Source organism: Heloderma suspectum, chromosome 9 (genome assembly GCF_057233095.1).
Source record: "Heloderma suspectum isolate Gila_16-S chromosome 9, 16-S_ref, whole genome shotgun sequence".
In the NCBI taxonomy this organism is placed as follows: domain Eukaryota; kingdom Metazoa; phylum Chordata; class Lepidosauria; order Squamata; family Helodermatidae; genus Heloderma; species Heloderma suspectum.
The window spans coordinates 6,185,441-6,212,650 of NC_139466.1; the positions used below are offsets into that span (position 1 = coordinate 6,185,441).

General features: G+C 46.1%; 1 protein-coding gene across 6 annotated transcripts in view; it reads right to left on the reverse strand.

Annotated features, from left to right (window-relative positions):
* Window positions 1-27,210, reverse strand: part of ARHGEF6 (Rac/Cdc42 guanine nucleotide exchange factor 6) — an 86,034-nt gene that overhangs the window by 21,916 nt on the left and 36,908 nt on the right. For all 6 annotated transcript variants that reach the window (XM_084813655.1, XM_084813653.1, XM_084813657.1 and 3 more), the window contains 11 exons: window positions 24,176-24,246; window positions 20,612-20,706; window positions 19,306-19,401; window positions 17,995-18,117; window positions 17,463-17,601; window positions 15,901-15,960; window positions 11,018-11,164; window positions 9,557-9,643; window positions 7,474-7,552; window positions 4,354-4,493; window positions 2,624-2,749 (listed from right to left, as the gene is read on the reverse strand). In XM_084813655.1, the coding sequence (XP_084669781.1) occupies window positions 2,624-2,749; window positions 4,354-4,493; window positions 7,474-7,552; window positions 9,557-9,643; window positions 11,018-11,164; window positions 15,901-15,960; window positions 17,463-17,601; window positions 17,995-18,117; window positions 19,306-19,401; window positions 20,612-20,706; window positions 24,176-24,246 (1,163 nt within the window). The remainder of the gene's footprint in view (window positions 1-2,623; window positions 2,750-4,353; window positions 4,494-7,473; window positions 7,553-9,556; window positions 9,644-11,017; window positions 11,165-15,900; window positions 15,961-17,462; window positions 17,602-17,994; window positions 18,118-19,305; window positions 19,402-20,611; window positions 20,707-24,175; window positions 24,247-27,210) is intronic.

The following is a 27,210-nucleotide window of genomic DNA, read 5'->3' on the forward strand; positions in this document are numbered from 1 at the left end:
CTCAGGTGTGGCAGAGGAGTGTTGAAAGAAGGCTCAACTGCCCGTCCAGTTTGCTTCTATACATGGAAGAGGGCAACAGGCTCTTTGAGGGCTCTTTGCCTCAGGCAACAAAAATCCTCGGGCAAGCCCTGACTACAGAGAACCAGATGTTCCCGTTAAGGCCAAAGATAGACTTTGTGCATGACTGACAGGGCACGACTCCACGACAACGGCATGTCGGTGAACAGGGGTGCTATTTCAGCTCTTCCAGTCTGGATGGAACTTTGCTGGCTGCTCACTGGGCCACAGGGCTGACGGGGAACTCTGTGGGCTAAGTTGTTCACATGCGGGGGGGGGGGGCAGCGGTATGTCAATCATATGGCATGTCCAGAGAAAGCATACAAATGTAGAGAGCATTTCACAAGACACCCTAAGCTTGTCGTTTTACACCAGGCCCTGACAATACTACAAGGAGAACAAGGACTTGAGAGTAGGGAAGGTTGAATGTGCCATTCTTGGGTTCTCTCTATTTCTCATTTTCCCAACTGCAGGGCAGTATCCAATGGGGTGCTGTGCCCCCGCTGGTTCAGTCGCACATGCTGATTCCATTGCACATAAGGGAGCTCCACCGACCCGTCCTGAACCAAAAACAAGTTTTTCCACTCATTTCGGGGCTTCCTATAGGAAGTGTTAAACCTCCGTTGCACAAATGGTGGGTCCTGCTTGCACAAAGGGATCAGCGGGAAGAGCCGCTTGTACAACAGCCCTATTGGATACTGCCCATGAGTTCGGTTCAACTCGAACTTGAAGAATTTCTCCAGTCTTAAGTTTTGATCATCCCAAACTTTGAGACTGATTTTTTAAAGTTTGCATGAAAATTCATAAACATGTTTATGAATGTTTCTCCAAATGAGAAACATTTCTGTATGCATTTTTGCCTAACATGCACATTTTGTGCAAGTGGCTTTCCTAATATAATGCATTTTTGGCATTATTTCCCCTAACATACACATTTTTAGATGCATTTTTTTACTGGGGAACTCCATTGCAAAATTTGGAAAAGTGCAAATTGCGAAGGATAGCTGAGTTTCAGTTCGTGCAGTGTAGGGCTGGGGCAGATGTGGCTCTCCAGATGTTGTTGCACTGCAACTCCCATCAGCCTTTGCTGGCAAACCCAACAGTGAGGCATAATGGGAGTTGCAGTCCAACAGTATCTGGAGGGCCACATCCCTGACACAGTGGTTACTTTGCATTACAAACTGAACGAATTTCTCCCCCATCCGGGGAGAATGCATGTCCATCACCAGACTCAAACCTCCATGTTCAGAGGCAGTGTACCTCTGAATAGCAGTTGTTGAAGGACAGTGTGGGGGGCAGCTGTTGTCTTTGCACCCTGCTTCCTGGGAGCCATCTAGCAGGCCGTGGTGGGAAGCAACTTGCTAGACTCAATAGACCAGAGGTGCCAAACTTCTTTCAGCTTGAGGGCCAAATTCAATTATGGAGACGCTCTCAGGGGTGGGCAGGGCTGAAGGCAGAAGCAGGTGGGGCCAACATGCCAAAAATACCAGCATATTGTAGCTGAAAGCTCTTCCTGCCACTAACTAAGCCTTAGGAGAGGCATTTCAACCTTTTAGAATGGGGGCGGGATTGCACAAAAGCCAGGAAACCCCCAAACAATTGGTGGCTGGGAAAAGGGGCGGGGCCAGTGGAAAGGGGTGGGGCCATCTGGGAAACCTAGAAAACTGGATTGGGACCCTGGGTGGGCCAGATTTGGTCCGCAGTTCTGCAGCCTTACAATAAACCTTCAGTTTGATCTAGCAGGGCTTTTCTTATGTCCTAAGCTGAGCCAGAATTGTCTCCTGAGGGTTCAGGGAACTGGAGAGGCTAGAACTGCATCCCCAGTCCTTAAAACCAGAGCTACGTGGGCACAACCTACAGAGGTTCCATCAATCTCAATGGAAAATCTTGGCTTTGTGCAGCCACGTTGTTGTTCAGTCGTTCAGTCGTGTCCGACTCTTCGTGACCCCATGGTGTGCAGCCGCACTTTGACCTAAATTCATAATCCTGTAGCTTAGCACTGGGATAGGTGAATCTGTCCTGTTCGGTTTTGCTCGGTTTCTAATTTTTCCAATCCTGACGTTCGTTTTGTCCCACTTCCTCATCGGTTTGTGATTTTTTAAAAAAGTCTTCATGAAAATGTGTGTGCATTTTGTGCACATTTCTCTCAATATACACCTTTCTTGTACACCTTATTTCTAACACAGGCATTTTTTCCAGGTAATTTCCTTCAATATAATGAATTTTGGTACATTATTTTCACTAATATACATATTTTTGTGCATACTTTTCCCCAATATACACGTTTTGTTTGCACTCTCAGACTGAAGAACTGCATCGCAAAATCGGAAAAGAGTGAATATGGACATGTAACTGCATTACAGTCCCTGTATTGGTTCAGGAAGTGGGAATGAGGTATGTTTGTATTAAAATATGCGAATCTCATCAGCCGCTTCCCCCATCCTGCTTAGCATGCAAGCGACCTGTTAAACTTGTGCATTCTGCCACAGAATAAAAGAGCAGCACAGGAGTTAAGCGACTGCCACAAAACATGCCCATGCGTGACAAAAGGCCTCACCACAATTACCTCTTTGTAACTGAGTGCCACTGATGGTCTGAGCGGAGGTGCGGGCCGGAGGCAACTTAAGGTCCAGGGCTTAAGGATTTTGGGGGGCTCCAGGAGGCCACGAACTTGTCCAGTAGAGCTGAAAGTCTGATAAAACAGTTTACTGATTTAGCTTTTTGTTTTAACTCTGATTTATCAGGCCAAAGCCTATCAAAGTGGCTACTGAAGTATATTAAAAAAGCAAAATACATTATGCATCCAAATCTATTTATTATGGTCCATGACCAGATATACAAATATATATATATATATATATATATATATATATATATATATATTCTCTCACACACACATACACACGTACATACACACAGACATATAGACAGCCAGTGTGGTGTAGTGGTGAGAGTGTTGGACTGGGAGCCAGGCGATCTGGGTTCTAGTCCCCACTTGGCCATGGGTGACTTTGGGCCAGTCACAGACTCTCAGCCCAACCTACCTCACAGGGTTGTTGTTGTGAGGATAAAATGGAGAGGAGGAGGATAATGTAAGCCGCCTTGGCTTCCTTGAAAGAGGAAAAAAGACGGGACATAAATGCAATCAATCAATCAATCTAACATCCATGCTAGACAGATCAAGAACATGTATACACACTCTGGGTTCGGATGACACAAGGGTGGTTAATAAACCACAGTGGTTTCTTAACCACCCTGGCGTGCACTGGTAACAAACCACCCAGCAATCCTAAAACAGGCCATGGTTTCTGGGTTGTGTTAACCACCCCAGCCAGCCACCCTCGCTGGGTTCAGACATCATGATAAACCCTGCTCAGCAAGGCTAATTAGGTAACTTGGGCGGCACGTGCAGGGGTGCTTAACAAACCACTGTGGCTCATTAACCACTCTCCTGTCACGCTAACCCAGACACTATACATATAGATGCACACGCACACATAGATAGATATAAGATAGATGAACAACAAGAGTAATTTCAAAATATGTTACTGCCCTTATCAGTAGCTGTAATGTTAAACAGATATCAAGAGGGGCAAGTTTTAGGTTTAGATATAGGTTTTAATGTTTTACTATGTTTTGACTTAATTATCATTTTAATTTTCTAAACTTCTGTAAACTGCCTTCGGAAAGGCCTATAGAAATGCAATCAATCAATCAGTCAATCAATCAATACACACACACGCTTCCGCACCTTGGATAGCTCCTTTAGAGTCCTGACTGGTTCTGACTGAAACCCAGAGTGGATTCATCGCTCCACTGACATTGGAACCACCAGCCTCCGCTGCTCACTGCCAGACAAATCTCTCTGGGGACAGAGTTCCAAAGTCAGGGTGCCGTAACTGGCAACTGGGAACCTCAGGCAGGTTCATATGGAAGAATTAGATTAATGTAATCTAGCCCAAAGCCTTGTTGAGCTTGAAAGATCAACAACAGTACCTTGAACTGGGCTCAGAAACAAACCAGGAGCCAGCATCCCCGTTTGAGAACGGGTGAGGTGTGCTCCATGTGCCTGGACCCTGATAGTAACCTAGTTGCTGTTTTTTGTACTAACTGCCATTTTCAAACTGTCTTCAAGGGCGGCCCCACATACAATGCACTGCAGTAATCCAAACTCATTTTCTGTCCAACACCTGATCCTGGTCACGCTGGATTTCTGGTATATGTGCACCCCCTGCAGGAGAGGAGGGCAGACTGCACTGGCACGACCAAGATTGTCACATGGATTGGGGAACTTACAGAATGAGAGCTCCAGGAGTGTGTCTTGGAAAGGGTGCCACTTGAAGCTGTCCCTCTCGTCAGCCTTTGCAAATGGTCGAGCCATTCATGTAGATCCTGGCTGCTGTTGCAGTGTACCGTGATGCGGTCTATCATGCCCCCTGTGAGAGAGGAATGAGATGCGTTACTCGCTAGAAAAATGATCGGCTAGAGCCATGAGATGTGGTGATGGTCATGAGCTTAGAAGGCTTTGAAACATGGTTAGACCATCTTCCCTTATATATACAAGTCGATGTCTGAGATTCTGAGGAGGGCTTACGTGCCATTCCGTGGCCCATGGAATGCCGCCAGGTCATGGCGCATAAACGGGCCTTTTCGGTGGTAGCACCCACCCTTTGGAACATGCGTGGTTTGAAAGGCAGAAACAGTAGCAAATTTTAAACACCTCTTGAAAACACACCTATTCAAACAGGCTTCCCCTGACCTGTGAGGGACTCTGTTACCACCCTGTTTTACTGCTTTGGTATAGTAATTCCTTTAATGTTGATGTTATTATTATTATTATCATTGTCATAGTCATCTTTTTTTGATATTGTTAGGTCGTATTTTAAGGTGAACCACTGAGAGGTTTTAATATATTAAGCAGTATAGAAGTATTATAAATAAATAAACAAATATACAAAGCCTGGAGGATTATGTCTGGCTGCTAATAGTCATGATGGCTATCTGCAGCCATCAGGTTCAGAGGTAATATGTCTTTGAGCACAAGCCGCTGGAGAGCAACAAAAGAGGGTTATTGCCTTTCTGTCCTGCGTGCGGGTTTCCCAGAGCTGTCCGGCTGGCTACTGTGAGAACAGGAAAGAGCCGGTGTGGTGTAGTGGTTAGAATGCTGGACTGGGGCTTGGGAGATCCGGGTTCAAGTCCCCCACTCGGCCATTGAGTTCACTGGGTGACTCTGGGGCAGTCACTGACTCCCAGCAGAGCCTACCCCACAGCATTGTTGTTGTGAGGATAACATGGAGAGGAGGAGGAGGACCCTGTAAGCCACCTTGGGCTCCTTGCAAGAGGGGAAAAAGGGTGGGATATAAATGTAAAAATAAATAAATAAATCTAAAATAAAATGAAATAAAATAGGATGCTGGATTACACAGGCCTTTGGTCTGATCCAGCAGAGCTCTTCTGGTATTCATTGTGTGTCCTGCATCTAATGCCCATCACCTTCAAGTTCTAGTATTACTAGAGAGGGAGTAAGGGAGGTTCTGTAGCAGTGTGATCGATATTTATTAATACTGAGTAGCATCCAATGGTGTGCCAACTGACGTTGGGGCTAGTGTAGGGATGTACGAAAGTCACTTAACCTTCGCAGATTATGTTGATGGTAGGGGGGGAGGCATTCCGGCCCTCCCCCCAGAATCCTCGCCGGGGGGGGGAGGCGCTCTGTTCCTCCCCCCCGGAATCCTCCGCGGCCGGCTCTGCTCTGCGGCACCTCCGCGGAGCAGCCGGCCAGGCCCAGCCAGGCCAGAGCTGTCCGCAGCCGGATTTCCAGCCGCGGAGGGCTGTGGGTAAAAACAAACAAAAAAAAACGTGTACGCAAATGGCGGCGGCTACGGCCGCCGCCATTTGCTTTCCTTATTTTTGCCGTCTTAATCTACGTAAATATTTACTAGACTATAACGGCGAAAATAAAAGGGAACGCAAATAGTGTAGCGGGCGCTATTTGCGTCCCTTTTTCATTCACCGTTTTACATAGGCTAAAACAGCGAATCAAAAAGGGACGCAAATAGCGCCCGCTACGCTATTTGCGTTCCCCTTTATTTTCGCTGTCATAGTCTAGTAAATATTTACGTAGATTAAGACGGCAAAAATAAGGAACGCAAATGGCGGCGGCCATGGCCGCCGCCATTTGCGTACGCATTTTTTTTTAAACCCACCCAACCATGATAGGCTACGTAAAGATTTACGTAGCCTATCACGTTGTTTTTTTTAAAAAAAACCCTAGCCATGATAGGCTACGTAAAGCTTTACGTAGCCTATCACATCTGTTTTTCTTTTTTTTTTACAAGCCTGGAAATGGCGGTGGTGGCAGCCGGTCGGAAGACCAGCCGCCGCAGCCGCCGCAGCCGCCGCAGCCGCCGCAGCCAGAGTTGCCGCCGCCCGGAAGATCCGCCACAGATAAGTCTCATCCCAGGGGGGATCTGCAGGGGACGGGGGGGTGGCAGGCCGTTCCGCCACAGAGTTTGGGGGGCTGAATGCACTGGCATTCGGCCTCACCGAGATCCATGGCGGAATTCTCTGACATCCCTAGGCTAGCGTAATCCAACACTTGTGCAACTTAATGAGCCCAAAGGGAGAAAGCAACAATTTGCTGCCAAAATTCGCACCTGGTGGCAAATGGCTGCTCCTTTCCGTTGCGCTAGTTCTGTTGCACAAGGATTGGTTTATGCTAGTGCAACGTCAGTAGAAATAGCGGCAGTACAGCTTTTGGATCCCTCCCATTGTTTAGAATTTGACTTAGTTACTAAACAGTTGCTAGCCCTAGGCCACGGGTGGGCAGAAGGTAGATCTGTGACACAGTTAGGTGGGTGACCACATGAGAGGGCCTTCTCTGCAGGGGCACCACACCTCTGAAATAAGTTGCCATCAGAGGTCCGCCATGCTCCGTCATTCCAGGCCTTTAAGAAGGCCTTGAAAACATATTATTTTACTCTGGCCTTCTCCTAGTATGATTGCTGTTGCAGTATTTCTTGCTGTTTTCTTGCTGGTTTTGTTGTTTCATGGCTGTTTTTATTGTGTTCTTACTATTTTTATTGTGTTTTTAATATCGTATTGGTTTGATGTATTTTACTGCTATATGCTGCCTTGGGGGGCTTCTGCCCTGTAAGGTGGCCAAGACATATTGAAAATAAATAAATAAACAGATCTCCAGATATTTGGGGCTTCAACTCCCAGAAACCCCTGCCAAAGGTCAAGAATGCTGGAAGCTGAAGTCCAAAACATCTGGAGATCTACTTTCTACCCATCCTTGCCTTAGATTACTAGGAGCTGGTTCTCTTCCAGCTGCTGCTATAATTTTTCTACCATGTTGTATCAATAAAGCTTTCCCTAAGCAACATGCATCTAAATTGCCAATACCCCACTCACCTGAAATTTCAAAAGCGTGCTCGTTCCCTTCCACATCTTCTAACTTGGTCACCATCATTCCTATTAAAGGGAGTTTTCCCTGCTCCCCCCAAATAAAAAGAAATTAAAAATATATTATATCAGCATTATTCTGGGCATCCTTGACTGACATTTTTGCAATATGTAAATGCTAAGGCAGTCACTTGATTAAAGAAATGTTGACTGGAAATGAACAACTTTGAATCAATTAATCAATGTAACTATGCAATCCTATGTATGTCTATTCAGAGGTAGGGATGGTTCACATTTTGATGCAAACTTACCTAATTTGCACTCCCCAGACTTTTACTCCTATTTTCAAAAGTTGCAATCAAGTTCATTAGGAAAAATGCATGTAAAAATGCACGTATTAGGAAAATGTGCACACAAAATGCACATATTAGAGGGAAATGTACACAAAAACACTATATACTATCTGGGGAAATGTGCACATTTGAAAAAAAATGCATATCAAAATGGGTATGTTGGGAGAAATGTGCACGGAAACATATATGCATTCTTGTATTTTCTTTTTAAAACACAATTTTGCTAATTAAAATGGAAACAGAACAGAAGAAAGTTAATGGTGGAAACTGGATAAACCAAACAAAACTGAATTTGACAGGTTTGCCTATTCCTACTCAGAAGTAAATCCCTTTGAATTCAATGACTTCCTCCTAGGTAAGTGTGCAAAGGATTGCAGCCTAAACCTGCACAAAATGTGCGTATGACGAAAACAATAGTTTTGAAGGGGGACTTGTCACTGCAGGAGCTATTTTAGTCCCATGTGAGAATGAAAAGAGAATGCCTCTAAGATGGTGCCTGTTGTCAGCAGTTTTTGTAAGTACTTTCAACTTAAATAATTATCTTTAAAAAAATGTTTTACTCCATGGAGCGGGGGTGTCTTTTTAGTCAATTAGAATGTTTTTATAAAAGGTGTGTGGCCATCTTTGAAGCCCAGAAGCCCAGACTAGAACCCATAGGATATGCTCATTTCTGGGAAGTGACCTCGGAGCCCACGCTCCGAGGTCGGTTCCTGGAAAACCGACCACCCCGCTCGTCTGTGCTGCCTCGGAGGCAGCGTGGAGAAGCCCCATCCTCCACACTCGCAAGAGGAGCACGAAGCGACTGAAAAGGGGCGTTCCGGGGCAGGGAGAGCGGAGTGCGTGTACGACACATCCAATGTGTCGTACGGCAGCTTCCTCTCTCAGTTGGCCCCCCTGCCGCTAGACAGCTGGAAATGGCTGTCTAGCGAAAAAGAGCAAGGCAGGAGAGGTGTGGAGAGAACGATCCCCCCGTGCCTCTCCTGCCTTGCTTTGGAAAGGCAGTCGCCTCCAAGGTCAGAGGCGGCCGCCTATGTAGTTTGGATTGCGCCCTAATGCACCTTTAATCACTAGAGAACCTAGAAAGAGGCACCCACTGTACGGCCTGTCCCATCTCCAGCAACCTTCTGTTGCATTCATGGGTGCTTGCAGTAAACTAGTGGCAATGGAAGGCTAGAAACGGCCCCGGGCCCCTCTGCAGGCAGATTTAGAACTAGTAAGCCGTTTATTGATGGCAGCGAAAATATGCACCCAAGCTCTTGGGAGAGGAATGATGCTCCTCCTATTTCAAACTGGTGTTCAAAAGAAATGCAGCACATTGCAGTCATGTCTAGAATAACCTTTTTCTGAGGAATGAAGGGGATTTAATGGATTTATGAGCAGGTGGAATTTGTTTGTGGCATTCTGGGATAATAAGTTCCATAATGCAGTACAACCATTGGTATTTCCCCCCTTTATTATGAATTATACTGTTTCAGTATCTGGTTTATAAATGCAATTCAGTATTAGACAGATGAATGTCAATAATAATTGAATGAATGGTCTTGTCTTGTATATAATCTTTTTTATTGTTATTTTAAAAAAATAGTCCTTGCAAGATAAAGAGAGAAAGAAAAAAAGAAATGAAATAAAATAGCCATAGGGACCTCTGATTTGGGGTGTGTATTTAACTTGAGACCGTTGTATGCTTGGCCTCTTCCTAAAAAGCCAAATCCCAGAAATCCTAAACAGACTTGACTTACTTGATACATAAACCCGCTCATCCGAGGACTAGCTGAGAGTATCAGAAGAAGATTTGAAAACAACATGAAGTATCTTTCTTCTTTCTCCTGAAACAAAGGGGGAAAATCCAAACTTGTGTCCTGTCATCTTGCACAAAATCATAGACCTGGAAAAGATCTGAATGTACAGCACCAGGCACCACACAGAGAAGCAAAAATTCTTTAAAAGATTTAGGGTGAAGTCCTATAGAGACAGATGTCAGCTGAACTCAGAAGCTGACACCTATTCTATGCGGGTGGGCAGAGCATGGAGGGGATCCGCTCCAGCGTGCTCCAGCCGCCCTGCATTTGTGGCTAGATGCATGTTTTCGCGCATCTAGCTGTGGCTTCAGGGGTGGGGAGGGCAGGGGCCCGGAGACCTGACAGGAAGCTGTCTAAAGCAGCTTCCATGGTTTCCTCCCCTCCCCGCCCCCAGGACCGCTCCCTTTTCGCCCTCTCCATGCTCCGTTTACGAGTGCAGAGATGGGGGCAGCATGGAAAGAACCACACTGGCTACAAGGGGACGGGGAACATGGTTTTGGGGAACTGAAGTCAGATGACCTTGTTTCCCAGAGACCAAAAAAATCCTATGACCATCTAGACAGTATCTAGTGGCCACAGGATTGCTCTCCCTGCCATCCATCTCCACCCAGTCCCCACTGTTGCTTTTAAATGAAATGAGTCTCTTGTCTAGACTACTGTAATGTGCTCTACATGGGGTTAACCTTGAAGACGGTTCGGAAGCTGCAGCTGGTGCAGAACGCGGCGGCTCGCCTGCTTAAAGGCAGCCACCGGCGTGATCACATCACTCTGGTGCTGAAGGAGTTGCACTGGTTACCAGTTGTTTTCTGGGCCAAATTCAAGGTGCCGGTTTTGACCTTTAAAACCCTATATGGTTCTGGCCCAGCTTATCTCAAGAAGTGCCTCCAGCAACACCAGACAGACTGTTCAACAAGATCAGCCTTGGATGGTCTTCTCTCTGTCCCATCCGCCAGAACAGCTAGGCTGGTGAGGACAAGGGAGAGGGCCTTCTCTGTGGTGGCCCTCACTCTGTGGAACTCCCTCCCTAGGGAACTCCGCCATGCCCCCTCTTTGATGAGCTTCCGCCATGCGTTGAAAACTTGGTTGTTCGGGCAGGCATTTGGGGGTGGGTTAGGGTATTTTTTGAAATACGACGTTTTAATGTGTAATTTTACTGTTGTACATCGGCCAGAGTGGCCGGGTGACCAGCCAGATGGGCGATTAAGAAATTTAATACATACATACATACATAATCCTTGCGGTGGGAAGGGGGCAGGGTGGAGGATGGGGGGATATAATCTGTGGCGACTTGAGTTTTCCTTTCACGACTTGTCCTTGACCAAGGAGAAGAGAAAGATATGTAGAGGGGGGGAAAATAGTCTAGTACTCATGGTGGGTGTGGTTAAGCCCTGCCCCTCTCACCTCGCTGCCTCCGTACTGGACCATGACTTGCGACATATAAGTAACACTGCCCATGGACCTTATATCATCGCCTTCCCATCCTTGAATGGACTCCGAAAGGATCTGCAGCTCCATCTGCTTCCTCTTCCTCATCTCCTGACACTGGGACTGTCAAAAGAAGGGAAGGCTGATGTTAAACGTTGGATGGCAAACATTAGAAACACACACAGAGACACAGGGAACCCTGGGGAATTCTTTTCTCTCCCCCCACCCCCACCAAAAGGGAGAGAGAGAGATGTCCGGTTCTGGATGCTGCACTTTTAAGAAGGAAATAGACTGCCATTCTTAGAACATCTGCAGGTTAAACATGCAGAAAAAAGAGGAAGTACAGAAATTGGGAATCAGAATCAAAGGACTTATATAGACTGAGGAATCTGTATCGACAGGTTACAGATTCTGACAGTATAGCTGCAGGACTGAAGAGTGAAATGGCTCCAGCTCATGCAGACTCAATTGTTTGCAAGAAATGGGAACTGTAGTCCAGCACAACTGGGGGTGGGGCAGCACCAGGACGCGGAAGGCAGACAACTTCCATACCCTGACAACTTGGAACAGGGTATGGAAAACAAGTGCTAAGAGGAAAGGCTGAAACAACACGGGGACAACAGCACACACATATAACAGTGCCAAGACTTGTTCTCTGCTGCCCAAGCAGGAGGACCAGATCTAATGGACTTAAGTTAGAACTGGGAAAAGTGAAGAAAAGGGCAACTAAAATGATCAAGGGGCTGGAGCATCTCCCATATGAGGGAAGGTTACAACAGTTGGGATTGTTTAGCTTGGAAAAAAGGAGGGTAAGGGGAGACATGATAGAGGTCTACAGAATTATGCATGGTGTGGAGAATGTGGAGAGGGAGACATTTTTCTCCCTGTCTCATAATACTAGAACCCGTGGTCATCCCATGAAGCTGATTGGTAGGAGATTCAGGACAGATAAAAGGAGGTCCTTCTTCACACAGCGCATAGTCAAACTATGGAATTTGCTACCACAAGACGTAGTGATGGCCACCAATTTGGATGGCTTTAAAAGGGGGTTGGACAAATGTATGGAGGAGAAGGGTATCAGTGGCTACTAGTCCTGATGGCTGTATGGTACCTTCAGTACCAGAGGCAGTGAGCCTATGTACACCAGTTGCTGGGGAACATGGGCGGGAGGGTGCTTGTGGGTTCCTGGTCGACAGCTGGTTGGCCACTGTGTGATCAGAATGCTGGACTAGACAGACTCTTGGTCTGATCCAGCAGGGCTCTTCTTATGTTATGTTCTTAAGTTACAGGATGGTAGATTTTGGATGAACATTAGGAGAAATGTCTTCATGGTACAAGCAGTTAGACAATGGAACCAATGACCGAGAGGGCTTTAAGCAGCCACTGGTTGGAGATGCTCTTGCTCTGGATTTCCTGCAAAAAGCAGGGAGCTGGATTAAACGCTCCCTCTAACCATCCCTCCATCCTGATTGGTCGCTGCAGTGGAAGGAGCCAACCAGAATAATAAAGAAGAGCCCAGAATGCTGAGAGGGACCATGGCTTAGTGGTAGAGCCCCTGCTTTGTGTGCAGAAGGTCCCAATTTTGATCCCTGGCATCTCTAGGAAGGGCAGGAAAAACTCCTGCTGGAAACCCTGGAGAGCCACTGCTGCCAGTCAGTGTCAACAGTACTGGGCTAGATGGACCAATGGTTTGGCTCAGTATAAGGCAGCTTCCAATGTTCCAGAATCTTTGCAAGCTCGGGGGACATTAAAAAACCCCAAACCCTGAAAATACAGGAGGAGGAAGTGGTCTAGTTCCTATGATGCAGCCACTTTGATGAAGCTAAGAAGGTCTGTGGCTGGTCAGTATCCGGATGGGAGACTTCCTGGGAAGTCTTTTGAGTTCCAGTACAGAAGAAAGGCAGGATATGAAGGTAACAAAAGGCAGCACATGCATGAAGGTGCCTTGTTCTAAGTCAGACCATTCAGTCCCTCTAGGCCGGTGGTGTTGTGAAGCCAGTGGAAGCTCCAAGGTCAGCGGGGCGGTGAATCCGCTCCAGGTTTCAGTCAGAACCAGTCAGAACTCTAAAGCAACTTGGATAGCTCCCTTAGAGTTCTGACTGGTTCCGACTGAAACCTGGAGCAGATGCACCACCCCGCTGACGTCAGAGCCACCACCCGGGGCTCCCGGGGTCGAAGCGCTGGGAGTTTTCATTAGCGGGGCGATGATGCCATCTGCACCTCACCTTGCCCAAACTCCCCCATGCCCTCTCAGCTTAGCTGTGGTCCTCACAGGAGCTGCTGGGCAGGAAATGGTTCTTCCCAGCAACTATATATTTCTGAGAGCTATCCCAGTTTTAATGCAAAATATTTCGGAGTGGCTTGGTGTTCAGTGGGCAATGAAGACTCATTAGCTCTAAAAAAAAGACCTACAAAAGACATATACAATACAGAAAGAGAGAGACCAACACAGCTGCCTGAATTTTTGGACTCTCCTTGACAGTGTGGGTGCGGGGACTGTCACGCTGAGTGCCTGCACTTCACATTCACCACTGATATAGGCCAGCATTACTTACTCTGACTGGGTTCAGGGAGAGAGAGACATTTCCTTTTAACTGGGAATGTACCTGGGGACTTGTGTATGCAAAGGAGATGCTCTACCACTGAGCTTCGACTTCTCCATGCTTCTAAGTTAGCTCAACACCATCTTCCTTTCCTGTTTTTGATGAAATGTCACCTCCTTCTTGCTATCCGGCTTCAAACCTTCCCCTCCCCTCCCCTCCCCTCCCCTCCCCACTGCAACGTTTGCATCTACTCAGGAAGCAGGTTATCCTGCCTGGTTACAATGAAAGCAAAGCAACAGAAGAGACAAAAAAGAAACTTCCCTTTCCCAGGACCCGCACACCAAACCTTTGCTGGGGAAAGAGTCCCCCCTTGCGGACAACTTAGCTCCCTCTTTTTAAACATTTCTGGCCTCTGGCTTTTCTTTTACTGAACCTTCCTAGGGAAAGACAGCAATGTACATGGGGAAAATTAAAAAGACTTGTATTTTATCCTTCTACTGTTATTGTAAGATGCCCGGAAAACTTTGTTGTCAGACAGCATATCAAATATTGTAAACAAACAAACAAATATAAAGTTGCCTCGAGTCTCTCTTTTTTTGAGAAAGGCGCCCAAGAAAACTAATAAATAATATTAATCAATCAACCAATTAATTAATATTACTTCCTATTGCTGTGTACTACCTCAGCTGCAACGATCCCTACGATTTCATATGATTTTTTAGAAAAACTCTAAATGGAGACACCTCAATACGTGGGACTCTTAAGAGCTGGACTACACATGATATGAAACGCATCTATCTGTGAGCCAGAAAAGCCCATCTAGCAAAAAACCCAACAAATCAGAGGACGGGGAGGTGACGATCACCTCCGCTGCTCCTCCCCCCCGCCAGCTTCAGCCCAAGTTCGGGGGCTTCCAAGTAGCGAGGGCAAGGTCCGTTAAGTTTGTGCCCTAAATCAATCTTAGGGAGCCATCCATTGTGGATAGGCGGCCGCCTCCAAACTCGGAGGTGACTGCCTATCCAATGCAGGGTGGGCAAAGCACAGAGGGGATCTTCTCTTCTGCGCTCTGGCCACCCTGCATTAGCAGCTAGATGGCTGACTTTGGCTGTCTAGCTGCAGCACTTTGGAGTGGGGGGGGCTAGTACATAGGTAGTGTCGTAACGATGCTTCCGCCATCCTCCCTCCCCCCAGGAACACCCCCTTCCCCCCTGCTCCGAGCTGGTCTTACGAGTGCAGAGCCCGGGATGATCCATGCCCCTTACGGGGCAGTGGGGGCGAGGGCGGGGAGGCGCTTTTCTGGGAACTGACCTTGGAGCGCGGACTCCGAGGATGGTTCCTGAAAACCAAAAAATTCTGTGGTCATCTAGCGTGTGGGGTGGGTGGGTGGGGGATGATGTTTTGCCCCTGCAAGCCCTGGCTCCACTACAGCAGTGGACACAGGATAAGCAGAATTGGGAAACATGCCAGACACCCCTAGAAGAGCCACCGTAGTGTAGTGGCGAGAGTGTCGGACTAGAACTGGGCAGACCCAAGTTCAAATCCCCACTCAGCCACGACGCTCACTGGGTGACCCTGGGCCTAGCCTACCAAGTTCAGATCCTGCTGTAAGGGTAAAACGGTGAGTCAGGGTAGAACAATGTACACTGCCTTGAGCACCTTAGAGGAAAGGTGGGGCATAATTAATTAATTAATTAATTAATACAACCCGGCTCCAGTTTTTTCCGCCTGTCTGTGAGGGATGGGGAGAACTTCAGACTGGTCAGCACCTGCAGAAGAATCCAACGGGGCACTTATGCCCCTGCTGATTTTCTTGTGCCCCTCCAATGGTGTCGCGCACGCAGCCCCCACCAGTGGCACAATGGGAATTCAGCGTTTCCAGGGCAACCTGAAACAAGAGGAAACACTCATTTCTGGAAGGAGGCAGGTGGGTGGAGCTCGTGTAAGGGGAGTCCACTGACCCGCCTCCTTCCGGAAACAAGTGTTTCCACTCATTTGGGGGCTTCCTTCAGGAAGCATGAAATCTCCCCTGAGTGAGTGGTGGGTTCCACCTGCACAGCGGAACTGGCTGTGTCCTGTTCTGCACAGCGGAACAGGACCCACCACCTGCGGAAGGGATTCGACGGGGCGGGAAAGAATCAGTAGGGGAGTAAATGCCCATTTGGATCCTTCCCCTGGATTTTTACAAGATGCGTATTAATGTGTAGCCAGGCCCTAAATGGGGAAAAATGATTACCCCCTTAGTACGCCTTTTCAGTTGTGGAAGATCATTTCACCAGTCATGACATGTGACTCACGGACCCTGTTTTTGAGACCTACCACAAGAGACTTGAAGGACATGGCAGCTTTCAAGACGTCTTCATGGTCTGGATGTGCCTCCTAGGAAAAGGGAGGAACCCAGAGTCAGTTTGGAAGAGCAAAAAGGACTGAGAATGGCAGAAAGCCCACCTACCCCAAGAGGGCGCTATGATAAAAAAAACACCCAGATGCAGCAGGTCAGGTGGCAGCGGAACAAGGCCGACGTGTGTGTCTGTTACAGTCCTTATTGGTGCTTCCGGTATTAAACTTATTTGGTTCTCGGTCTAATTGCCAATGGAAGAAGTATAGGGTGCAGGGAGTATAGGAAGAGTAGATCCGGGGGGCTCTTGTCTGTGGGATCCCTAGGTGTGGGGCCCAAAGGTGTTGCAAAACAACAACAATATACTATTTTAAGCCTGAAATTGGTTTATTGTTCTTGGTCAGCAGTTGGCCAAAGCACATTTACACTGCTGAGAAGCTCAGCAGTGTAAACCCACAGAACAGCCTTCCCCAACCTGGTCACCTCCAGATCTGTTGGACTACAGCTCCCATCAGAGGCGTTGCTAGGTTTGGGGCTATGAGGTTCAGGCCCCAAATCTATTTCCCAGGGCCTCAGATCTATTTCCCAGGGAGCCAAATCTATTTCCCGGGGCCCTGAGTGTCCATTGCCAATTGAAGTCTTTTTTCTATCTCAGTTTAATTGTCATGAAGGGGGCAATTTCCAAGGGGGATTGAAGCTGGGGAGGGAAGGGTCAACTCTCCCCTCCCCACATCCTGCAATACCCCTCCCCACCAAAAATCTTCCCAATTAAGCTTAGAAAAAAAACCTTTTTCCTTTGTTCTGGGATGATTTGGGCAAATTAATTGAAGACTTTGAGATGATTTGGATGAGAAGTTAATTGGCTGGCTTTGCCTTCTATGGAATTTAAATAAAACCCTAGGAATTATTTCTAAATTTGCATATATAGAAATTAGCATATGCAAATTTTATGCAGATTTGTGCCCTATGGGCCTGGGCCAAGAACCTTTTAAGTGCCTAGCAACACCCCTGGCTGCCATAATCCCACAGCCAGCAGTGGGGTTATGGGAGTTGTCGTCCAACACTTCTGGAGTTGTGTTGGGGAAGGCTGCCATAGGAGCACAGCAGCAAGGGAAGAGGTCATGATCAGCAGGAAGGAGCCAACTGACTGCTCAGAGCTCACAATGGGACAAATCTGCAACTAACCAGCACTGCTAGGGATGCGTGCATTTTGTTAAATCTGTTCCGTCTGTGTTTTGTGGATTGTCAGGCATCCTTCATTCCATCGTCTGCACACTGACGGAATTGTGGGGTTTTTTTACCCAGAATTTCATTCTACTTGCGCTAATGTGCACTCATGCTAATTTGCATTCGCGCTAATATGAATTAGTGCAAATCCCTGCAAAAGTGAAAAACTAGACTGAAAGTCCACTGAATCCACATGACTTGGAAAAAGCTGCTCCACTGAGGAATTGACAGGTCGGATTCATAGAAATCTGGTCTTGTCTGGATCTGTTGCGGATTTCTCCAACATCCCTAGCCACTCCACACCCGCTGAGTGTACCTCCATGTGCCGCTCAAGTTCTTGCAGAAGGGAGATGTATTTATCCAGCCGTGTGAATGGTTTGCTGAGGCTCGTGGTTAAGGTCAGTATCCCTGGACATGCTGCCCCTTGACTTTCCATGAACTTCTCCAGTTCATCACTGGAAGACAGGTGCACGACAAGATACAGAACCAGACAATCCAACATGGCAGTTCTTGTTTTTTGTGGTGGGCACTCAGGGCCGTCTCAACACATTTTGCAGCCTAAGGCAGAGCAGCACGTTACTCCCCCAACCCCCGCATTGCCCCAGGTCAAGGTGTGCAGTACCCCAAACCAGGCAAGTCATTTTAGTACATGAGGCAGAAAATCCCATAAGGTCCTCTTTCCATCCCTGGAAGTAGAAATACAATCACAACATAGTGAATAACTAACCATTTACTGCCCTTACATGATCTGTTGCCTGAGGTGGCTGCCTCTCTCTGACTAATGGTAGGGCCGGCCCTGTGGCCATTTTCAATGGGTTTTGTGTTGTTGTTGGTTGTTGCTTTTTTACCTGTGTTGTGTCAAGACACTGACTGCAGAAGGATGGTTAGCGCAATAGGTGAGGTACAGAGATCTGAACTGGGGCATCAAGCTCATGAAGCATCCGCCCACCTTTTGCTGGTGTTCCAGATGCCTGCGGATGATATACAGCAAAGGTTTTTTAGAGCCCACTGGAAGGATCGTTACTGCACAGAGCTGAACAGAAGGAGCAGTGAGCTGGGATGTTCAAGGTTCAAATCTCAACTGGTTGCTCACCTTAGGGAAGCCCCTGTCATTCAGCTCCAGCCCACCCCTTCCCCATCCACAATATGGAGATGAGCAACTGAAGCCAAGAGACAATTTGCCCAACACCACAGAGCAGTTCGGAGGCTGCGAAGAATTTTGCAATTAGATCTCTTGTGTCCCAGCTAGGGATCAGTCAGATCTGTCAGTTTTGGTTTCTCTTGGCTTCTCCATTTTTCCCCAGTCTTCATTTAATTCCATCTTGTTTCCTCATCAGTTTGCGATGTTTTTGTCTATGTATTCCAAAGATCTGTGTGGAAATTCATACGGACCTTTGTACGCAGTCCTCCTAGTATAAGGGTTTTTGTAAACACTTTGTCCTGATATATGGATTATTGTATGCACTTTTGCCTAATATACACATTTTTTGCAAGAACATATTAAATTTCATTTATTTATTTAATAGATTTCTATACCACTGGCCATGTTTTAAAATAACTTTAACAAGTTTACAAAGCGGTTAAATACATTAAAATGCATTATGATATACATTAAAATACCTAAAATTGCTAAAACATTTATATAAAACATTAATAAAAACATTAACACCAATTAAAACCAATGCAATACCATAATTATAAACAAACACACTGGGCAGCACACTCACTCAGGGAAGGCCTGGGTAAAGAAATGGACGTTTAATTGGCACATAAAGCATGCTACAGTTTCCCCTTAATGCTCTTTTGCACTTTTCTTTCACCAATATACGTAGTTTTGTGCATACCTTTCCCCAATAATCACATTTCTCTGTAGTTTCTCCGTACTATACACAATTTTTGTATGGCATTTTAGATTGGGGAACGGCATTGCCAAATTTGGAGAAATGCGAATATCAAAGGACAACTGCATTCCGGTTTGCATGTAGATTCGCAATGTGCGAATTTTGGAAGTTCATATCAATACGCACATGGAACAAAATTCTCCTCCATCCCAAGTGCCCGATGGAAACCCTTCTCCAGTTGACCTCCGCTATCTCTCAATTAGTTAAGTTTTTTTAAAAAAAATGAAAACATTCTCATATATAATAGCAAGTACTTACTTCGCACACTCTTCCAGTGCCTGGTTGAGTGTTTGCTGAAAGGTGTAGATTTCATCCACGTTCCCAAGCAAAGAGGCAATATCCATAGCACTCAGCCTGGAAGTATTCAAAAACCAAGATGACATCTCCCAGTGGGCAAAGAAAACCTGCATGTAAAATGTACCTCTGGGGGCTAAAACAGCCCTTGTTTCATGCACCAAGCAATTTCATTTAGGCTCTGACCACCTCCTTTATAAATAATCCTCAGTGTTTTGGCCATTAATGGCCCATTCCTCCATTTCCTGTACACAGTTTGTGTACCATGAGTATGACTCTTTCCTCCCGTGCTGTTTTGCCATTTTGGGAGTCAGCTTAAATGATTAAGAGAGCATCCCTATGGCTCCTAGAGAGCATCTAGGGGCCACAGGATAGTTTGGATTTCTGGATCTGAGGTTGGAGGCAGTACTCTGACCTTGGACCCAGGAATCCAAGCTCCCCTCCCGCTCCCCCTCACAGCTGGTGTGGAGAGAACTGTGCCAGCTGCCTCTCCGAGGCTGGAGAGAAGGCGAAGAGGATGTTCCCGTGGGTGTGGAGGGAAAGGGACTGGGGAGACAGGCCTATGAGGAATCTTCCGGACTCCACAGCCTCCTTCCCTCCCCCTCCCGCCATGCCTCAACTAGACCGGCAAAAATGCCTGTCTAGCCGAAATGCAGAGTGGAAGGACAGCAGAGGTAATGATGGTGTCTAGGGGCCATAGGACTGCCCTCTTAAAAATATAAAATACAAATGATAAAACAACAACAAATAATAAAAACAGCACAGAATGAAACCAAGATAAAACCAGCAGCAAAGAATAAAACCACTACAACATCATAAAATCAACTTGAAACCAGCAGCAGAATAAAGGCACCAAAACACACATACCTACAAACAGTTCTTAAAGTTCCTGGGAGAATAGAAAGCTCTTCACCAGAAAAACCATAATGTAGGTGCCAGGTGAGCCCCTCTGGGGTGAGTGTTCTACAACTGGGGTGTCACCACTGAAAGGGCCCTCTCTCTCTCGTAGCCATAAAATGTTAAAAACAACAACCAGGAAAAAGCGGGGGGAGAGCAAAGTTCAAAAGCAGTCTCCATTATTAAAGTCTTCAGGATACACAGAAATGTGCATGGTCAAGTAAAATATATTTCAGTCTGCCAGAATATACAGTACAGGCTTTGGGGTTGGGGGAATCAAGTATTTACAATATTTTGAGAAGTTGTATCAATCAAGAGTAAATATCTACCCATGTTAATGGAGGAGATCAACCCACAATAATGCTAATCTTACTTGTCATAGGACTGGAGAGGCCTGAGGTACATTCCCAGAAGTGACTGCAGTTCCTTGGCATAGTCCCGCTCCGTTTCCAGAATATTCTGAAGAACCTGAAGTGAGAGAGTGTGTAAGTAAGTAAGAGACAGAGAATGCGTGTTATGAATGAACTGATGTAAAGGTGCAATCCTATGCATGTTTAGACAGAAAAAGTCCTACAATTCCCAGAATTCCCCATGCTGGATGAGGAATGCTGGGAGCCGTAGGACTTTTTTCTGTTGAAACATGCATAGGATTGCGCCCTAAATATATCACAAAGAGTGTTATCAATGAACAGATCTAAATAAACTGGAGCGCCTTCATAGGTGTCAAGGAAAAGGAGACTGGATGAAACACGGAGTGTATGACAGTTGCCAAGTTTAGTGTCTCTGCATATTTTAACATGCATGTGCAATCCAGATATCACATATATATTGACACATATATAGTTAATAACAGACAATAAGCAGCAAGTAAACTACACACACACTTAAAAAAACCCCAGTGGGATTTAAAACAATAAATAACATTGACAATCTTATGTACTTTAAAACTGCTGGTTGAGAAATGTTGATTAGCAAAGGGGAGGTCAGGCTACATTTGCTAGTTAACCCTAAGGCAGGAGTGCAGAACCAGTATTGAGTGTGTGTGTGGCGGGGGCAAATACTGTTTTATTGCAGGCGCTTTATTGAACTGTTGTTACTACTTGGCCCAAGCCATTTGGGAAACAGCAGGATAGAAATAAATTAAATCAGTAAAGAATGAATGACTTGGTTCGCATATAACATTAACCCATGGTTTGTTGCCTTACCCAGGGTTTGTCTGGCAGACGATCAAACAAACCGTGGTTTGTTTTCTCAATCCCTGGGTTGCTTGTTTCTCACCTCCTTTGCTTGCCCCCCCCCCGTATCCCAAATGCCTTTGTGACGCTGCGGTACTGGCATGTAGAGCGGCCAGTTTTTTTTTTTACCACTCTTGCCTGCTACCTCTGTAGCCTGGAAAAACAACTTATGAACAACCCATGGTTCTGGGTTCACATGTAATAACAACCCATGGTTTAAACAACCCAGAGTTCACAACCCAACAACCAACCATGGGTTTTCTTTCTGGTTAACTTTTTGTGAACTGCCCAGAGAGCTTCAGCTATTGGGCAGTATAGAAATGAAATGAAATGAGATGAAATGAAAGAATGAATGAATGAATGAATGAATAAATAAATACAATCATGGTTAAGAAACCATGGTTTGTTACCACGGCTGTGTTGGTAGACCACAACAACCCAGAATTCAACAACCCATACCATGGGTTAGTGTTATTGTCAGGGGTGCCTCTGAGCACAGGCAGTGGCAGAGTAGCTCAGAGTCCAAAGAGGAACAGCAAAACTGGGGGAGAAACTTTCCCAGACTTTTCTAGACAGGGAGGGACAGACTCCTCAGGTTTCAATAGTCCAGCTGGATGGAGAGAGCCTCTCTTAATACACCCCCTTGAGAGATAGTGAACTGGGAGAGGTGGGGCTTGGACAGCCTGAGTTCTTAAGACGCCAGGCGCAGGGCCAAGGGAGAGATGGCAGGTGAGGAGCTGAGGTGATCTGCCCGATTGGCCCGGCAGGAACAGCTACCCATAGATTCCTCTTGAGACAGAGGGAGATCCCCACCCCCACCCCTCAAGTTAGGGAAGCGTGCCCGCCTTTTCTCAAATGGTAGGCAACTTTCAATCTTCCTGGTTTCTCTTTGAACTCCCTGAAGGCATTTCCTTTGTAGACTGTGCGTTACTGACAATTAGCATCTGTATGACCCATTGAAGTAAAAGGATTAAAGAGTCGTGGACAGAAGCCTCTTGTCTGTGTTTTGATTTTGGCTACTGAAGTTCAGCAGGGACAAAAGAGATACCCGACAGTTATGTCCAAACCAGGCCACTGAGTCTGATGGCATAATAACACACATTCATTGAACGTATCTGCGCCATGGAAGTCTCTTCACTTCTGGAGGATCTTGCTACTGGGAGCTGCTGGGCTTGGACCCAGATTTCTGCATGTCGGGCACTTATTCATTATTCCTTGGGCCAACAAGGCTGCTGATTGGGGAAAGAAACTGCAAGCAGTGTCAGCCAAGATATTAACATCGCAGCCTAGACTCTTCCAGGGATCGGCGAGCCAATGATCTGATGCCATTGCTTACTATGGGACACTCCAGGGTCTAAAAAGCCAAGGGCAGTTAGCAAGGGGAGCTGTGAAATCCTTCCCCACAGCACCCCCTCCCCCAAATCCCTGCTCTCCATCCAACTCAGTCTGTGCATCTATTAAGATAGGCGGAACAGTTGAGTCACTCTCCGTTGCCAGACAAGGTCCCAGCTGCGGAGTTTATGAGGGCTGTGGCTGCTAAGGAATTTTGTACATCTAGGCATGGAACCCTTTATCTCTATTTCTAATAATAAAATCTTTCCCAACACATGCAGCACGAACACATTTAACCTCTGGCATCCCTTCTGGTGCAACCATTGCAACTTTAAAAAGTGACACTTATTTGGGTTAAAAAATAATATTAACCAGCCTCTCCTCAATTTCTATTCGAAGCAGGAAACACCGAGACAGGGAAATTTGACACACCAGAATACATTTCTTTTAAATGCCAATGTATTCTGTGTCCCAGTTCTCGAGACTTGCAATGTCTTCTGTCTGAAGCATTTCCTTTCCTCGTTAATGTCATATGCTATGCATCAACTCAGTCACATGGTAGGTACCAAGAAGTCTTGATGATCGGTCAAACAGATTTAAAGAGAAAGGAGAGCTGGAATCCTGAACAGGGGCATCCCATGCTGCAACAGTTTGTTGCAGGTTCCACTGGATCTAATATGAGCCTCTGCTATGAAATAAACTTTATGCCCCAGGTTTTAACTGCTAACATGCAATATCTCTTTCTCTGTGTGCATTTCAGGCTTCTGGATATTTCAGGTTTTTGGATAGCCTCCAGGTTCCATAAACATTTGTGGGATGCATGTTCGCCCCCTGCAGGCTTACAATAGTTAAAAATAAGTGATTAAGGGTGCAATCCTATGGCTGCTAGTCAGTGGCTAGACAGCCATAGGATAGGTTGGTTTCCAGAAACCAACCTGTGCTCTGAGATCGGTTCCCGGAGAACTGACCCCTCCCACCTCCTGTGCTGCCTCTTGGCAGCGTGGCTTGGCCCCGCACTCCGTGCTCATAACAGCAGTGTGGAGCGGTGAAAATGGGGCGTTACTGGGGGAAAGGTGGGGCAGGGAGGTTGGAAATACCGGTATGACACATTCTATGTGTCGTCCAACCACTTCTCCCCACACTCTGAGGTCCTGCGGCTAGACAGCCGAAATTGGCTGTCTAGCTGCAAAAGCAGGGCAGGAGGACCAAGGAGGAGATCTGCTCCTCACCACTCCTCCTGCCCTGCATCGGATAGGTGGTTGCCCCTGGGCTTGGAGGCGACCGTCGATCCAGATAGGATTGCTCCCTAATATAGCAATAATAATTCTAATTAATAGCAGTGAGTGATAATCGAGACTTTATGAGCTTACCACAGCATAGTAATTCTTTGTAAGTTGAGGACTTTCGGCCCCTTTCAAAGCTTTAGGAGAAAGCGGTTTATCTGGAGGAAAAGAAACAGCGGAAATTTTATATGCAATTGCCTTTATTCTGTTGGAGAACAAAAAGGCACATCAGCCGCTCGAGCAGCATTTAAATGATCACACAGACAAGAACCGGATCTTAATTGCAGGGATCTTAATTGCAGGGCTGCAGCATTGAGGGAAGGAGACAACAAAAACTCATGTGTCATTAGATCTAGCATACTGCAGGTGGCTTTGGAAATTCCTGAAAGAGTTCCACCCGTCAAATTGAGTCACTTCTGCATTTGGTTGGTGATGCATGCTGGGGGCATGGAACGTGCTTGTTGTCTGCCGGGAAAACAAAAGGGGACAGCCCCAAACGCCAGTGGGGTATTGGTAAATTTTGAAGTGCAGGAGCTCCTCACAATGGTCCCCATAGTCACACCCACAAGGACAGTCCCCCCAAATGCAGGCAGCTCTGTTGATCCATGTCCAGTTCTAGCACTTTTCATTTCCCCCAGGAGCAGGTCTTTTGTAGAGCAAATGGGTCCATTCAAGACCACGCCACCCCAAAATTCTTTCCACTATGACAGGGATAGCTCACAAGTATATATTGCTGCTGGGAAACTTCATTTCTGCCCCGGTACTGAGGGAACTGTAATTAAGCTCAGAGGGAACAGGGAATCCGGGGGTGGGGTGGGGGTGGCAGATGATGACAGCATTAGGGATGTACGAATTGCTTAAAATCCGTTCTGTCTATTTCATGGGTTGTCAGGCGCCGTGTTCTGCTGTCCACCCATCGATGGCATTGGATGTGTTTTAGTTTCTGAATTTCTGCAAATTCGCATTTGCGCAAATGTGAATTTGTGCAAATGTGCAAGTGCGAAAATTCGCCCCCCCGCACGCATTTTCATGCTTTAGTCTATGGGGAAAATGCACATTTTCAGCCAGGTATTTTTTAAATTTTTGCGTATTCTTCTATGACGAAATTTGTGGAAAATTCCCGAAGGTTAGAAGAATGGTCTTCAAGTCCATGGAATCCACCCGACAGAGGAAAAGCTGGTCTGCTGCAGGATCCATGGGTCGGATTCATAAAAATCTGAATTCATTTGGTTCCATTGCAGATTTCTCAGACATCCCTTTTCTGGGCCCCCGTTAATAAAAAAAAGTGCCAGAGCTGTGTCCCTGTGAGCCCTGGCTCCACTGCAAAACACACAGGTGAGCAAAATAGGAGATGGAGCCTCAAAATAGCATTGGAATGCATGATCAGTTTTAATCACACAGAAAAGCCTAACATGTTTAGGATTATACCTTCTCCAGGAGCAAAGGATATATCTTGCCAGAGCATACCATTAGGATATGATGTCATGGTCATCCACCATCACTGAGTGGCTGCCGGAGAGGTCGCGCTCATAGGGTTAACCACAAGGCACATGGTTGCAACATGGCGTCCAGGGCAGTGCCCAATAGTGGACAACTTGGGCTGATGATGCCATTGGCTCACACTGGATAATGCGATTGGTCAAGACCCAGCCACTCCTTAGAGATGTCCTTCTTCTTAAGCTGCCATCTCCTATCAGAGGTTAGCTATCATTACAGCTATTTTCATTTTTGATGCCACTGCTCTGAATAACTGTATAGAGATGTCGATCCGCTGTAAAGGCCACGATAGGGTGTGTGTGTGTTTTTGTTTGTTTGGGTTTGTATCGATTTTTATTGTGAGTTTCAACAAAAACAAACAAAAACATGAACAACAAAAAATTGGAAAAGAGAAAAACAATCACTGATATAACTACGTCCTTTAAAAGTCTCTGTTTCAATTGTTACAACATTCTAAAAAAGAAAAAAAAAGTAGATTATACATAAACATCAGTGAAAGCAGACCAAATATCCATATACGGATCCATTCATGAATGGTGCCTATATACCACCCTTTTGAATGTTGCTTGTGTTGTTAGTGTTTGGGGTGTGTTTGTGTTTGTGAAATGTGTCCATGGCACCCAGAAGAGCCCAGAAAATGTGTTATATATGATCTTTATCATGCCATCAATGTACATGGCATGCTACATTTTGTCAGCGCTCAGAAATGACCTCCACTCAAGAGGGAAGGCCTGTAGCTCAGAGATAGAGCAAATGCTTTCAATACAAAAGGTCCAAGGTTCAGTGCCCGGCATCTCTAGGTAGGCTGGGGAAAACCATCCTGAGATCCTGGGGAGCTGCTGCCAGTCAGGGTCGACAACACTAAGCTACACGGATCAAATCTCTGACTAGGAATAAGATAGCTATCTATATTCTTATGTCTTAAGGGAAGGGTCATAGCTCAGGATGTTGGAGAAATTCAAGACGGACTAAAATGAGCTCAGATTTCGAAGGATCCAACCCGTGGAATCCACTGAGGAATGACCCCCTCAGGCCACGTGGAGTCCGTGGACGTTTTTGTTTTACTTTCCCAAAATGTACGCATATTTGTTCATAGGAAAATACGCACGTTTCTGCTGAGGAAAAATTGAACGGAATGGGGGACAAGACACTAAAAGTTAAGTATGTAGGTCTATGATGTAAATTGTTACAAAACCTCTTGCAGAATAATTTGTGCATTTTCCTGCGTGACAAAAACAAAAATTTGCATCCGTTTGTGAGTGGATGATGGAACAAAAGCTGCCTGACAATCCATGAAACACAGAGCGGATTTTACACAGTCCATACATCCCTAGTCATAGCTCAGTGGTATTGCCATTTCTTTTTCAGAGAAAAGAACAAATTAAAAATTAATAATATGATATTTAAGATCTTCAGAGGAGGTCTTGCTGGTCATTCCAAAATGAACAGGATGTTTCCATGAAGAACCACGATGGCAGGCCTTCTTTGCTGTGGCACCCTCTGGAAAACCCTCCTTTATGCAGTTTGGGAGGTGAGAATATAACATCTTTTAAACACCTCCTGAAAACCCTTCCCTGGGCTGTAACTGCTGCTGGGTTTTACTTTGGTTTTATGTGGTACTTTTA